General features: G+C 47.7%; 1 protein-coding gene across 1 annotated transcript; it reads right to left on the reverse strand.

Annotated features, from left to right (window-relative positions):
- Positions 1–955: 955 nt before the first annotated feature.
- LOC136142193 (nuclear RNA export factor 2-like) lies at positions 956–13,256 on the reverse strand. Its single transcript, XM_065900219.1, is given in 21 exon segments — positions 956–1,000; positions 1,136–1,196; positions 5,996–6,178; positions 6,720–6,792; positions 7,438–7,480; positions 7,576–7,691; positions 7,800–7,858; positions 7,965–8,072; positions 8,216–8,271; positions 8,355–8,423; positions 8,806–8,842; positions 10,643–10,702; positions 10,704–10,750; positions 10,938–11,045; positions 11,165–11,253; positions 11,400–11,469; positions 11,608–11,688; positions 11,803–11,907; positions 12,025–12,108; positions 12,720–12,873; positions 13,105–13,256. Coding segments are annotated over 20 exon segments (1,590 nt in total). The 5' UTR covers positions 12,816–12,873; positions 13,105–13,256.
- Between the last annotated feature and the right edge of the window lie 215 nt (positions 13,257–13,471).

The raw sequence follows: 13,471 nt of genomic DNA on the forward strand, positions 1-13,471 counted from the left end.
TGTGCAAGTGTCCCTTTCAACTCTTGCCTGCAATTCTCTACTGCTAATTGCATTGATGAGAAAGGTCACACAGACCTGACCATAATGTGAGATTCCATGTTATTGTTGTTTGTTTGGAAGTGAAATTAAATGGCTCAACCCCCTCAAGCACATGAGAAATGCATGGGCAGACAGGCTGACTCTCCCCTACTCTAAGGTACAGAAGTGAGATCCCTCCCACAGTGCACCTTCAGAAAGGGAGAGGGGGCAGTACAGTGGATGGATGAGAATCCTTATGGAAGCATGGTGAGAGGTGTGAAAAGGCCTGTTTCTTATTCACCTGTATGCAAATCTTGAAATTGTTCACGGTATGGTCTTTGGAAATGATTATGGACAAGAAGTAAAACATGTTCATCCTCATCTTCCTCCTTCCTTACAAAGCCCTCCACTAGCCAGTCAGCATCCCTTGCAAAGCCTCTGTTGTTCCGGGTCATATGCCTGTTTCTGAGAGTGTCTAGGTAGAGCGTTTGACTGAGTCACACTGCCTCCAAAAACCAATCCCTGGAAGCATATCACGTCCCCTCTCATCAGAATTTATTGACAAACTACCTGTGGAGTCAAGCCTGATATATCTGCTAGGGATTGCCAGGGTCAATGGGGGTCGGGCAGTAAGGCAACCAAGGCCTTTCAGGCCTGGACTCACTGGCTAATGATTGGGGCAGGGAACAGCAATGCAGAACACACAACATACAACATGCAACATCACTCTTTATTATGAAAACAAACAGCAATTGTGAGTGTGGAAAATACAGAAAAAACTGACCCTTCAGTTGGCTATGTTACCTGGCCTACAAGGTAACTCTGGCTTCTTTGTCGGCCAGGCCTCCAACCCTGTTCATGGGCATGGCCTGAGGCTGGAGAAAAGAGAAACAATGATGAGATGGATGAAGACAAAGACGGCATCCAAGCACTCCTTTTAGGGGATTTCTTTGAAGGCCTCTTCTGGGATCTTGCACTTGGTCTGGAGAGAAGGAGTCGCGATGTCAGAAGAGCCAGCTCCCCAGGTTCCATTCTTAGGCCACCGGCCTCCACCTTCTTGGCCTCCCTGAAGGCCCAGAAACATTCATCTTTAACCCACTTGATTCCCAGACCTCACCTTAAGCATACTGAAGACCTGACCAGCTCTGGTGTAGTTCCATTTGTTGTCCTGAAGGTACCTGCAGTGGGAGAAAAACAGGTGATCTCCAGTAGTACCACAGTAGAGTCACGCTGACCATGCAACGACACCGCTAAATCTATGCCACTTTCTTGCTGAGACACATGTACCAGTATGAACACTATGTGTAATGACGAAGAAAGACCCAGTGAAAAGCAAACCATCTATCACTAGCATTCATGCCCACTAGAATTCAAAACACAAAAGTAGAGCTGTGCAAAAGAACAAGGGAACTTAATATACACTGATCAAGGAAGATGTTCAAGAAAATAACAAGTGAAAAATTTTTTTGCTTTTGTTTTTGTTTTGTTTTCCCTTCCCCCTCCCCGTGTCCTCAAGTCCATTCTATGTCTGCATCTTTATTCCTGTCCTACCCTTAGGTTCGTCAGAAACTTTTTTTTTCTTTTAGATTCCATACTAGTCTTTTTTTTTAACATCTTTATTGGAATATAATTGTTTACAATGGTGTGTTAGTTTCTGCTTTCTAACAAAGTGAATCAGTTATACGTATACATATATCCCCATATCTCTTCCCTCTTGCGTCTCCCTCCCTCCCACCCTCCCTATCCCACCCCTCTAGGTGGTCACAAAGCACCGAGCTGATCTCCCTGTGCTATGCGGCTGCTTCCCACTAGCTATCTATTTTACATTTGGTAGTGTATATATGTCCATGCCACTCTCTCACTTTGTCCCAGCTTACCCTTCCCCCTCCCCGTGTCCTCAAGTCCATTCTCTAGTAGGTCTTCATCTTTATTTCCATCTTGTCCCTAGGTTCTTCATGACCTATTTTTTTTTAGATTCCATATATATGTGTTAGCATACGGTATTTATTTTTCTCTTTCTGACTTACTTCACTCTGTATGACAGACTCTAGGTCCATCCACCTCACTACGAATAACTCAATTTTGTTTCTTTTTATGGCTGAGTAATATTCCATTGTGTATAAGTGCCACATCTTCTTTATCCATGCATCCGATGATGGGCACTTAGGTTGTTTCCATCTCCGGGCTATTGTAAATAGAGCTGCAATGAACATTGTGGTACATGACTCTTTTTGAATTATGGTTTTCTCAGGGTATATGCCCAGTACTGGGATTGCTGGGTCATATGGTAGTTCTATTTGTAGTTTTTTAAGGAACCTCCATATTGTTCTCCATAGTGACTGTATCAACTTACATTCCCACGAAGAATGCAAGAGGGTTCCCTTTTCTCCACACCCTCTCCAGCATTTATTGTCTGTAGATTTTTTTTTTTTTTTTTTTTTTTTTTTTTTGTGGTACACGGGCCTCTCACTGCTGTGGCCTCTTCCGTTAAGGAGCACAGGATTAGGACGCTCAGGCCCAGCGGGCATGGCTCACGGGCCCAGCTGCTCCGGGGCACGTGGGATCTTCCCGGTCCAGGGCACGAACCCGTGTCCCCTGCATTGGCAGGCGGATTCTCAACCACTGCGCCACCAGGGAAGCCCCTGTCTGTAGATTTTTTGATGATAGCCATTAAGTGAAACATTTTTAAGTACAAATTTCCAGCCATCTTTTTTTGAGATATAATGTACACACTATTTTAAAGAATACAAGTCAGTGCTTTTTAGGATATCCACAAGATTGTACAACTATCTAATTCCAAAATAGTTTTATCACCTTGAAAAGAAACTCCTTAACCATTAGTGATCACTCCCTATTCCTCCCCTTCCCCCAGAACCTGGCAACCACTAATCTGCTTTTGGTCCCTGTGGATTTGCCGATTCTGGACATTTCACACTATATTCAACTTTTGTGACTGGCTTTTCATTTAGCATAATGTTTTCAAGGTTGATCATGTTATGACATATATCAGAACTGTACATTTTTATGAGTGAATAATATTCTACTATATGGATGTACCAGATTTATTCATCCATGCATCAGCTAAAGGACATTTGGGTTGTTTCCACTTTTCGGCTATTATCAATAATGCTGCTATGAACGTTCCTGAACAAGTTTTAGAGTGAACGTATGTTCTCATTTCTCCTGGTAGATACTTGGGAGTAGGATTACTGGGTCATTTGGTAAATCCGTGTTTAACATTTTGAGGAACTGCCAAATTTTTTTCCCAAAGTGAGTGCTCCACTGAACCTTGATACCTGTAATATATGAGAGTTCTAATTTCTCCACATCCTCACCTATGTTTATCTTTTGTTTCATTGATTAAAGCCATCTTAGCGTATGTGAAGTGGTTGTTTTGATTTGTATTTTCCTAATGATTAATGATGTTGAGCACGTTTTCATGTGCTTGTTGGTCACTTGTATACAATCTTTAGAGAAATATCTATTCAAATCCTTTCCCCATTTTTAAATGGGATATTTATCTTTTGATTGTTGAGTTGTGAAATCCTTCAATATTCTAGATAGTAGATCTTATCAGATACGAGATTTGCAAATATTTTCTCCCATTTTGTGGGTTGTATTTTCACTTTCTTGATAGTGTCCTTTGATGTACAGAAGTTTTTTACTTTTTTTTTTTTTTTTTTTGCGGTACATGGGCCTCTCACTGTTGTGGCCTCTCCCGTTGCAGAGCACAGGCTCTGGACGCACAGGCGCAGCAGCCATGGCTCATGGGCCCAGCCACTCTGCGGCATGTGGGATCTTCCTGGACCGGGGCACGAACCTGTGTCCCCTGCATCGGCAGGCGGACTCTTAACCGCTGCGCCACCAGGGAAGCCCAGAAGTTTTTACTTTTGATGAAGAGCAATTTATTTGTTTTTTGGTTGCTTGTGCTTTTGGTGTCATATACAAGAAACCGTTGCCTAATTCAAGGTCATGAAGATATACACCTCTGTTTTCATCTAAGTGTTTTTTTATATTTTATTGGAGTTAATTTACTTACAATGTTGTGTTAGTTTCAGGTATACAACAAAGTGAATCAGTTATATATAACTCCATTCTTTTTCAGATCTTTTCCCATATAGGTTATTACAGAATATTGAGTAGAGTTCCTTGTGCTATACAGTAGGTCCTTATTAGTTATCTATTTTATATACATTACTGTGTATATGTTAATCCCAATCTCCTAATTTATCACTTCCTCCCCCACATTTCCCCTTTGGTAACCATAAGGTTTCATTTTGAGAACTGTGAGTCTGTTTCTGATTTGTAAATAAGTTCATTGGTATTGTTTTTATTATATTCCACATATAAGTGATATATGATATTTGTCTTTCTCTGTCTTACTTCACTTACCCAATCAAAAATTGGGCAGAAGATCTAAATAGACATTTCTCCAAAGAAGACATACAGATGGCCAAAAAGCACATGAAAAGATGCTCAACATAACTAATTATTAGAGAAATGCAAATCAAAACTACAATGAGGTGTCACCACACACGGGTCAGAATGGCCATCATCAAAAAATCTACAAACAATAAATGCTGGAGAGGGTGTGGAGAAAAGGGAACCCTCCTACACTGTTGGTGGGAATGTAAATTGATACAGCCACTATGGAGAACAGTATGAAGGTTCCTTAAAAAAACTAAAACTGGAGCTACTGTATGATCCAGCAATCCCACTCCTGAGCATATATCCAGAGAAAACCATAATTCGAAAATATATATGCAGCCCAATGTTCATTTTAGCACTATTTACAATAGCCAAGACATGGAAGCAACCTAAATGTCCATCGACAGAGGAATGGATAAAGAAGGTGTGGTACATATACACAATGGAATGTTACTCAGCCATTAAAAAGAATGAAATAATGCCAGCTGCAGCAACATGGATGGACCTAGAGGTTATCATACTAAGTGAAAAAAAATCAGTAAGAGTTTTTACAGTTGTAGACTCTACATTAGGCCTTTGATCCATTTTGAGTTAATATTTGTATACGGTGTGTGATAGGGGTCAAAATTCTTTTTTTTTGCATGTTAATACCCATGTGTCCTAGAACCACCTGTTTAAAAGACTATTTTTTTCTCCATTAATTATTTTGGCACCTACTGAAAATTAATTGGCTACAAGTGTCAGGGTTTCATTCTCGACTCTCAGTTCTATTGCATTCACCTATCAAATGTCAGTGTCATGCAGTCTTGATTATAGTACCTTTGTAGTAAGTTTTGAAATTGTGAAGATCAGGACTTGTGAGTCCTCAACTTTATTCCCTTTCAATATTGCTTTGACTATTCTGAGTCTATTGCATTTCCATGTGAATTGTAGAATCACCTTATCAATTTCTGGAAAGGAGCCAACAGTGACTTTGATAGATATGGTGTAGACTCTATAGACCACTTTGAATAGTATTACCATCTTAACAATATTAAGTCTTCCAGTCTACAAACACAGAATGTCCTTCCATTTTTTTGAGGTTTTGTTTAAGTTATTCCAACAATGTTTTGAAGATTTTAAAGTATAAGTTTCTCACTTCTTTAGTTACATTTCTTTCTAAGTATTTATTCTTTTTGGTTCTACGATAAACCAAATTGTTTTCTTAATTTCAATTTAGGATTTTTCATTGTAAGTGCATAGAAATACAAATGATTTTTGTGTATTGATCTTATATCCTGAGATTCTGCTGAACTTGTTTATGTATTCTTACAGTACCTTAGCAAATTTCTTAGGATTTTCCATATAAAAGATCATGTCATCTGAGCATATTATTTTTAAAATGCTTCACATATATCATCATAAAATTAGGATACGTTTTTCATGAGCTTCCTTTTTTTCTGGAAGCAAAATACCCAAATACTTATTTTCCCAAATTGTCTGTGTGTTCCCTTTTTAATTCCCTCATTCTCCCAGCTCTCTCTTATCCTCATGCACACAAAATACTCACTTCTGAGACCACTGGAGGTTCATCCTAGACTGAGTGGAGAAAGCTTGTACCATTTGCTGCTGCTCCCAGTAGAAACTGGGCATGGAGCTGGTGGAGGGTGTGGGTACTGGGATGGAGAATGTGCTCTTGGTCTTTTTAGGGCTGACATCCCATACAAACAGCTCGTCATTCATGATGAAAAGACTGGAGGAAAAACGGTCACTCAGAGAACTGGACAGGTGAACACCACCACACCCCTAACAACAATCTTGCTCCCACTGGCACTCAGCAACCAGATTCCTTCCACGTCCCTCCTATGTGTGTCTCCCAGGTTCCTTGACTGGTACCTCTGCCCCTCCCCACAGAGCCCACCTTTGGAGAGACTGTCTTTCACCTTCACTCGATTTATAGGTTTATCCCCAACCCACGGGCAATTTTGCATTTACACTTTACCACACCCCAAGGGGTGGACAGTTTGATCCCCATTCTTGGAAGGAGACACTGAGTCACAGAGAGGTCATGTGACTTGACCAAGGTCACAGAGCGAGTGAGTGTTAGGTCAAGGAGATAATGCATAGGCCGATTCCAGAGCCCATGCTCTTCTTAACCACTAGGCTAGACTGCTATTGGGACCTCCCTGCTGGCTTTCCACAATACTGAGTAAACCTAAGATCTGCACCACCACATTCCCACGCACCTGAGCCCAGGCTGGGATGGACATTCCCGCCCACAATAGGGCTCTCACCTGGAATAGCTGGCAGGGGTAGTGGTGAAGGTCTGGGTGAAGGCACGCACACAGCCCTGAGAACTTCCTTCCACTTCAACGGCAAACAAATTACAGTACTCCTTACAGCTGCCCGTGCTGTACAGGCTCACACAGCGGTCCCCAGTCAGGGTGTGACTGGACACTCATGCTGAGAAGGCAGTTGTTCATGGGGGCCAGGGTGTCGGGAATGGGGAGGGCAACTATAGGAGCAGTCTGCGCCCAGTGACAGGGCCCCTGACGACCACTACACAAGTTCACGGGATGCATTTTTCACAGCCGCCCAAGAGGTGGATACTACTACCCCATTTTGCAAATGAGGAAACTGAAACCTTAAGTAACGGCCCAAGTTCTCAGAGTAAGTATCTGGGTTGAGAGCCACCAAACCCCACAGCCTGTATCCACAACGCTCAGGGTGTGCAGGGCAGACAGGCATGGACACAGCTCAGACCTGGATTGTCTGTGGGAAGCTTGAGGGCAGGAGAACACAGTGGGGAAGGGGAGGGGAGAGGAGGGGAGGGGAGGTGGGGGAGGGCAGGTGGGGAGGGGAGGGGTGGAATGCAGAGAAGGGAAGGGAAGGGACAGGAGGGGGAGGGGAAGGGAAGGGAAGGGGTCAGGGAAGCTAGGTGGTTCTGGGAGTGAGCCTGGCCAGGGGGAGGCAGCAGTGGGGCATCTGCGCTGGGGGTCTACACACACTCACCTGCCTCGAACACCCCACTGACAGAGAAGCAGAGCATCGTTTCCTGAAAGGGAAGAGCCCAGGCGCCCAGTCACCACCTCCACCTCCCACCCACCTGCGGCTTCCTGGGCCCGCCCGAGGGAGGAAGCAGGCGCTCACCGTCTGGTACCACATGTCCACCACGAAGGAGCTGAAGTCATGCAGAGTCTTGGGCAACACACAGAGAGTGTGCACAATGACACGTTTTGTGTGCTTCAGCAGCTGGACCTGCAGGTCTGTGAGGGGAAGGGAAGCGAGCGAAGGTCAGGGGCTGCCACGCGCTGGGCCCTATGACTGACCCCTTCACCGCCCTTTCTCACGCAGTCCTCCCATCACACATTCACAGGGGTCCTTGAGCTTCTTCATATTCCTGCTGTCCTTGAAATACTCGCACAAGCTGCTTCTAGGAGACAAAGAGCAACAGTGGGTGGTGGGTGATTGCAGGAGCTGGCCTGTGTCTGCTGGGGAGCCACACGGCCCAGGAGCACAGCCTGTACTGTGATACTCACGGGGCTGGGTCCTCGGGGTGGAAGGGAATCGTCAGGGAGAAGCAGGCCTCCTCGTGATAAGCACCCGCGAGAACCTGTCTGTCTCCATAGTCATGGATCAAGTAGTACCTAAGGAGGAGCAATGAAGACAGTCTATCTCTGTGGTCTGGACCTCAAATGACACTTGAAAACTCCCCTGAGCAGACCTGTGCTTAGGTGGCCTCACCTGTCCTAGCCCTCCCCACCTTGCTCAGCTTCCCTGAGGTACTTACTGCTGCAGGAATTGCAGGACTAGGCTCTTCAGCTCATCAGATCCAAGGAAGCTGCGCTGGAATCAAATGGCACTTGAGACTATGCAGTAGATAAAGCCTCCCTGCAACACCCCAAATGTTGTTTGATCCTCTTCCTCACCTTGCAGGGCTTTACTATGTAGGGAGTGTCAACATCAACGGTCACTGGTGACGGTAACTCCTGGCCATCCTGGAGAAGGGAAGAGGAAGTCAGGAGTGGAGACCAGGGGAGTGGCCCTGGATGATCCGGGAAAAGGATGGGCCCAGGAGGGTGAGGGTCAGAGGTCAGGTGTGAAAGGGCCCAGGATAGTCCATGGGAAAGCTTACAGTGGATGTCTTCATCATGAGGTCCTGGAAGTCTCTAGTGTTATATTCAACTTGTGTGTGTGCGTGTGTGTACTTATGGGTATTTTTCCAGCAAGTATATCCATGTCATTTTCAGGAGACCATGTCCCCCAAAATGGTTAAGGTTCTGATGCTAATATGTGATCTAGGCAAGACCCAAAGGGCTTGAGGGCAGGTGCAGAGGCCACCGACATTCGAAAGAGACAATGATTTTCGTAGGCACTTACCAGGTGTAACAACTTCGGGAAACATTCTCTGATGGCCCTGTCCAAAACCAAAAATAGAGAACAGGTGGTTGATAGTTCAAGGTTGCAATGCTTCCCTTGAGTTAAAACAGTAATACCATAAACAGAGATCAGTGTGTTCTGGCCAATCCAGCAGCACCCTTTGCCCACCTCTGCTCCTGATTTTAAGGGTTTTCGGTCCACTTGCCTGTTGAGCACTGAGCATCTGTCATCTTACTGTCTGAAAGGCACTGTCTCCTCATCTCTCTCAGTACCTTCACTTTAATATTCCTTCCCTCCCTCCCTTCTTCTCCTTCGCCTAGGTAGCTCCCACCCAGACTACTCGGACTCCCTTCTCCAGTGCCACAGGGACCAGCATTTCAATCCCGTGCTGCAGGGCTTCCTTCTCCTCCCTCCCGTCCTCCAGGGCCCCACTGAAGGCTGTGGGGAGAAGAGGGGATGGAGTGGGAGCCCGGGGCTCTGTTACCTCACTGGGGGTCCAGCACTCTGGCAAGACCCCGACACCCCCCAGGGATGGCCCAGGATGCTGGGCCAGTGAGGTGAGTGAGGTGGGGCTCAGGGAGGGAGATGGAGGGGATGAAGACAGAAAGGGAGTGAAGGTAGGAAGGGAGAGATGAGAGAGACATAGGGGCACAGAGACAGGGGAGAGAAAGACAACAAAGGGAAGGGAAAGAAGCTCTCCCCTGGTCGGGGTCAGGGAAGAAGAGAGAAGGAAGGGGAAACGGCACACTTGTTGCGGCTCTTCCCCTGCCCCAGAATCGCCCAGACACACCAGGTAGGAGTGGAAAATATGCACATGTTGGGCTGGGGGGCCCACTGGATGCTGGCTGAAACTTTGTCACCTGTGTGAGCTCAGCCAGACTTGGGCATGGGAAACCGAGCAGCCACGGGGTCACATCTTCCCAAGAGGGAGGAAAGGGTCAGGTCCCAGCTCAGTATGGGGCTGAGGATCCGTGGCCCCCTCTGAAGATCACCGTATTCTCTCCTGATGACCCCTGCACCTCTCTGAGTTGGTTCTTTATCTGAGGAATCATACCTGTCTCAGGCTGCCCAGGGCTCCTGTGAAGGACCAGGCGGGATGATGTGACATGTGCAGGGAGGGATGGGAAGTGCCCCTCAGAGGCCTGTCCTACTGTCTCCTCTACCACCTCTGCCCTCTGCCTTCCACTCCTGCCTCAGGAAGCCCTCTGATAACTGGCGGGGGCCCACGTCTGGCCCCTTGACTCAGGGAGCCCTGCTTTTTCCCAAGGAGGGTCCAGCTCCTGGCACTGGGCCAGCAGAATGGATGTCATGACAGCAGCCACCCATGGCCTCAGCTCTCAGCATGGCGCAGGAAAGCCCCCATGTCAACATGGGAGAGGAGGGGGGATCCCTTTTGAGGAAGGGGAAGACGGTCCCTCTCAGAACAGGGGAGGCAAACCCCATCTCAACACGAAGAAGGAAGGCTTCTCTCAGCAAGAGGCCCTGGACTTGAGGACCCTTCTCAGTCCAGGCCGCCAGCATCTGGATCAAGGCTGGTCGCTCCTGGTCCTGGTGAGGAGGAGAAGCCCTGCTTCCTGGGGCACACTCTTGGGAGGTCTTGCTGGAATATATCTCGGCGCGGAGAGCTGGAAACAGACCCCAGAGCGCCTGCAGAGGTGAGCAGGTCAGGGGAAGGAAACTCCTCACCAGTGATAGGCACAGAGAAAGCAGAAGGTAGGGCCTGTGATCCTCCCAGAAGACCAGGGCTGCCACCTTTGGCAAAGGGGCACTGTCACAGATAGTCTAGGCTCCCATGGGTGAAGGTCACCAAGAAGGGTGGCAGGATGTTCACACTGACCTTACATAGGTGGACTGGTCTGGGAAGGTGTCACACAACGGGTTCCCTTGCAGCCACAGCTTCAAGCTTCAGCCCTTGCATCTTGCTCAACTCCCACACAGACGTCAGCTGAGAAATATGGGGCGGAAGTGGGAAAAGGAATCCCAGGGAAAGAGGGACATCCGGATCCCTGCACCCACAGACCCCTCCCTCCCACACAGGTACCTTCACCTGCCTCCTGTCATCACTCTGATGGCCACTAACATGCCCCCCTCCACACTCTCAACCCAACATTGACCTGGCTCCCTCTTCTCACCTCATTTTTGGAGAGGTTCAGGATCTTGACCGTGGGGGCCATCTGTATAATGTCAGACAGGCCATCCAGCTGGTACAGTTTGTTGCTGCTCAAGTTCAAGGACAACAGCTTTGGGGCAAGAAGAGGTAGAGTGAAGGTTACTATCTAGGACCTTGGAGGCAAATCTGCCCTCCTCCCCATCTCTTCCACCCCCTACCCTAATACCAGCACTGGGCCTACAGCCTCACCTCAGGGAAATACTTTTCGATGACCTGCAGGGTGGCAGCCATGCAGCTTCTTCGATTCACAAATATATCAATATCATAGCCCACCAGGTCTTCAGGAAGGAGAGGGGAGGGAATAGGATGGCTGAGTGGGGTGTGGGGCCAGCACCAGCCCCTCCCCACGTTACCATCCCTAAGTCTCCCTCCAGGAAGACCCCTCTTCCCTCGCCAGCCCTAGAATTACTGCTGTCAGCCGTACCTGGGTCAAGGCGGAGCCTCCGGAGGTCAAGAGCTTGCTGGGAGACATCAAATCGTTTGCTCAAGGTCAGCTGCGTAGAGAGAGATGGAGAGAGCCGCTCTGAGGCTGTGGTGGTGGCAGGGAAATCGGGGGCGAGGGGGACGGGGGACTGGAAGAAGGAGAGGTAGGTCTGAGCGCTGGCACACAACACGCCTTGAGTCTGCATTACCTTTAGCTGCTCCATTTCTTCTGGCTTCAACTTATCCCGCACAGAGTAGGGAACAGCGGAGGGGCTGACAAAGACAGGTATCTGCAGGAAGAAGAGGTGGGGTAAGCACCAGGAACTCTAGTTCCAAAGAAGACAACCAGCCCCTGGCCTGTACTCCTTCCTCAGGATGAGGTACACGTAACGCCCTCGACACACCTTTCGGCTCTCCTCGTCACGAATCTTGTAGCTGACATCCATCAATGCAGAGGCAGTGCTAGCTTCCTGGACAAAGAACTGAGCCCCATTTTGCATAAAGTGGAACTACAGGGATTGAATGCAACAGCAATAGTTTCAGAAGCCAACAGACTCTGCTGAACCAGGTCTCTCTCTCTCCCCCTTCCCTGTGCCCACGCGTCTGGCTTTGGCATCCTCTCTTACGTCCACTGGAGTGAAGGGGACACTGCAATGGCTCTGGATTGACTTCATTAGCCATGTCTTGTCATACTTTATCCCACAAGGAATCTAAGGATGAAAAGAAGGCATGGGAGAGAGGACAGACAACAGGGAATTTAGGCTGCAGGAGGAACCTTTTCCTGTTCTTTTCCGGCCTTCTACTGAGCTTGAAAGGGCTTGTAAAGAAGGGACCACTGGCATGATTTCTTATGGGTGTGCGTAATATGGATTGCCTAAATACTCTTTCTCTCCAGTCAAACTCTCTTCCACATAATCAAGGTGTCAGAGATGATCTTCCTTTTATAAATTTCCAGGAGATCCTACCCAGCGCACACCCTGCTTGCCCCTCAGACAAGGTCTCGAGAGGATCGACCCTCTGTCTCCCACACTCAGGTTGCCCAGCTGAGACCTCCAATGTGGAGTTGCTCCATATCCTTGGCAGTAGTTTCCACCTTTGCTTTGAGATAGGCTCCTCCGTTCTCCTCACGGTCAGCCTGTTCCCTTTACTTTGCTTCTCTGAACCTGCCCTTAGATGAACAAGACTGTTAACTCCTGGTAATAAAAAGGACAGATTACAAACTGTCCCCAGTGAAAGAAACCAGCATCTCTACATGAGACCAACACAACTCCCCCGGGGCTTTTCTCTCTTGCACATTCCATACATTTTTCAGGATACTCACTGTGACCCTGAACCAACTCCCTGGGGTTCCATCTTGTGTGCTCTCCCCCATTTTTCTCTCCAGAGGTTTTGTCTTTCTCCACACAGTAGTATGCATGCGGCCTTCACTGTGCCATCTCACTCCTCTCTTGTTGCCTCGGATGGTACAGGGAGAGCTGCAGGGGGCATGTGGAGAGAAGGACGGTGAGTGGCCATAAGTGCTAAGAAAGTCTTCTGTACACCCTCGTCTCTGACACCAGCACTACAATTAGGATTGATCAACCATTATTTCACTTCTAGCATGCTTCACTTTTGCAGTGAGAGAAGAAAAACAAGTCCACGGAGCGTGAGAGAGGTGCATAGTCCCAGGGGCTGCTGTGCACAAACCCTGCTGCCTGGCCACTTACCGTCTTACTTCAGGGTCCTCCTGGACATCCCTCTTCACCACGTTTCCATCATCCTCTTGGAGGTGTGAGGGCTGAGGCTCACACCCATCGTGTTCATAATGAGGGCACCTCTCGCCAGAATTACCTGGGAAATAACTCCAACCTTTCTTTCTTCCTTGAGCTGGTCTACCACCATCATCGTATTCTGAAAAGAGGAACAAAAATACAAGTTTGCAGACACATCTGTGGTCCACATACCACGTACCATGTCTTAGGCTAACAGCATGGTAGGGCAGGCAAAGTGCCAACCTGGCCTAAGGGACCAGTCCCACAAGCCTCAGAAAGGACACTCTTCTGCCTGTCCAGAGAGGACAGCCTTATCCGACAG

This window comes from Phocoena phocoena, chromosome X, assembly GCF_963924675.1.
Source record: "Phocoena phocoena chromosome X, mPhoPho1.1, whole genome shotgun sequence".
NCBI classification, from domain to species: Eukaryota; Metazoa; Chordata; class Mammalia; order Artiodactyla; family Phocoenidae; genus Phocoena; species Phocoena phocoena.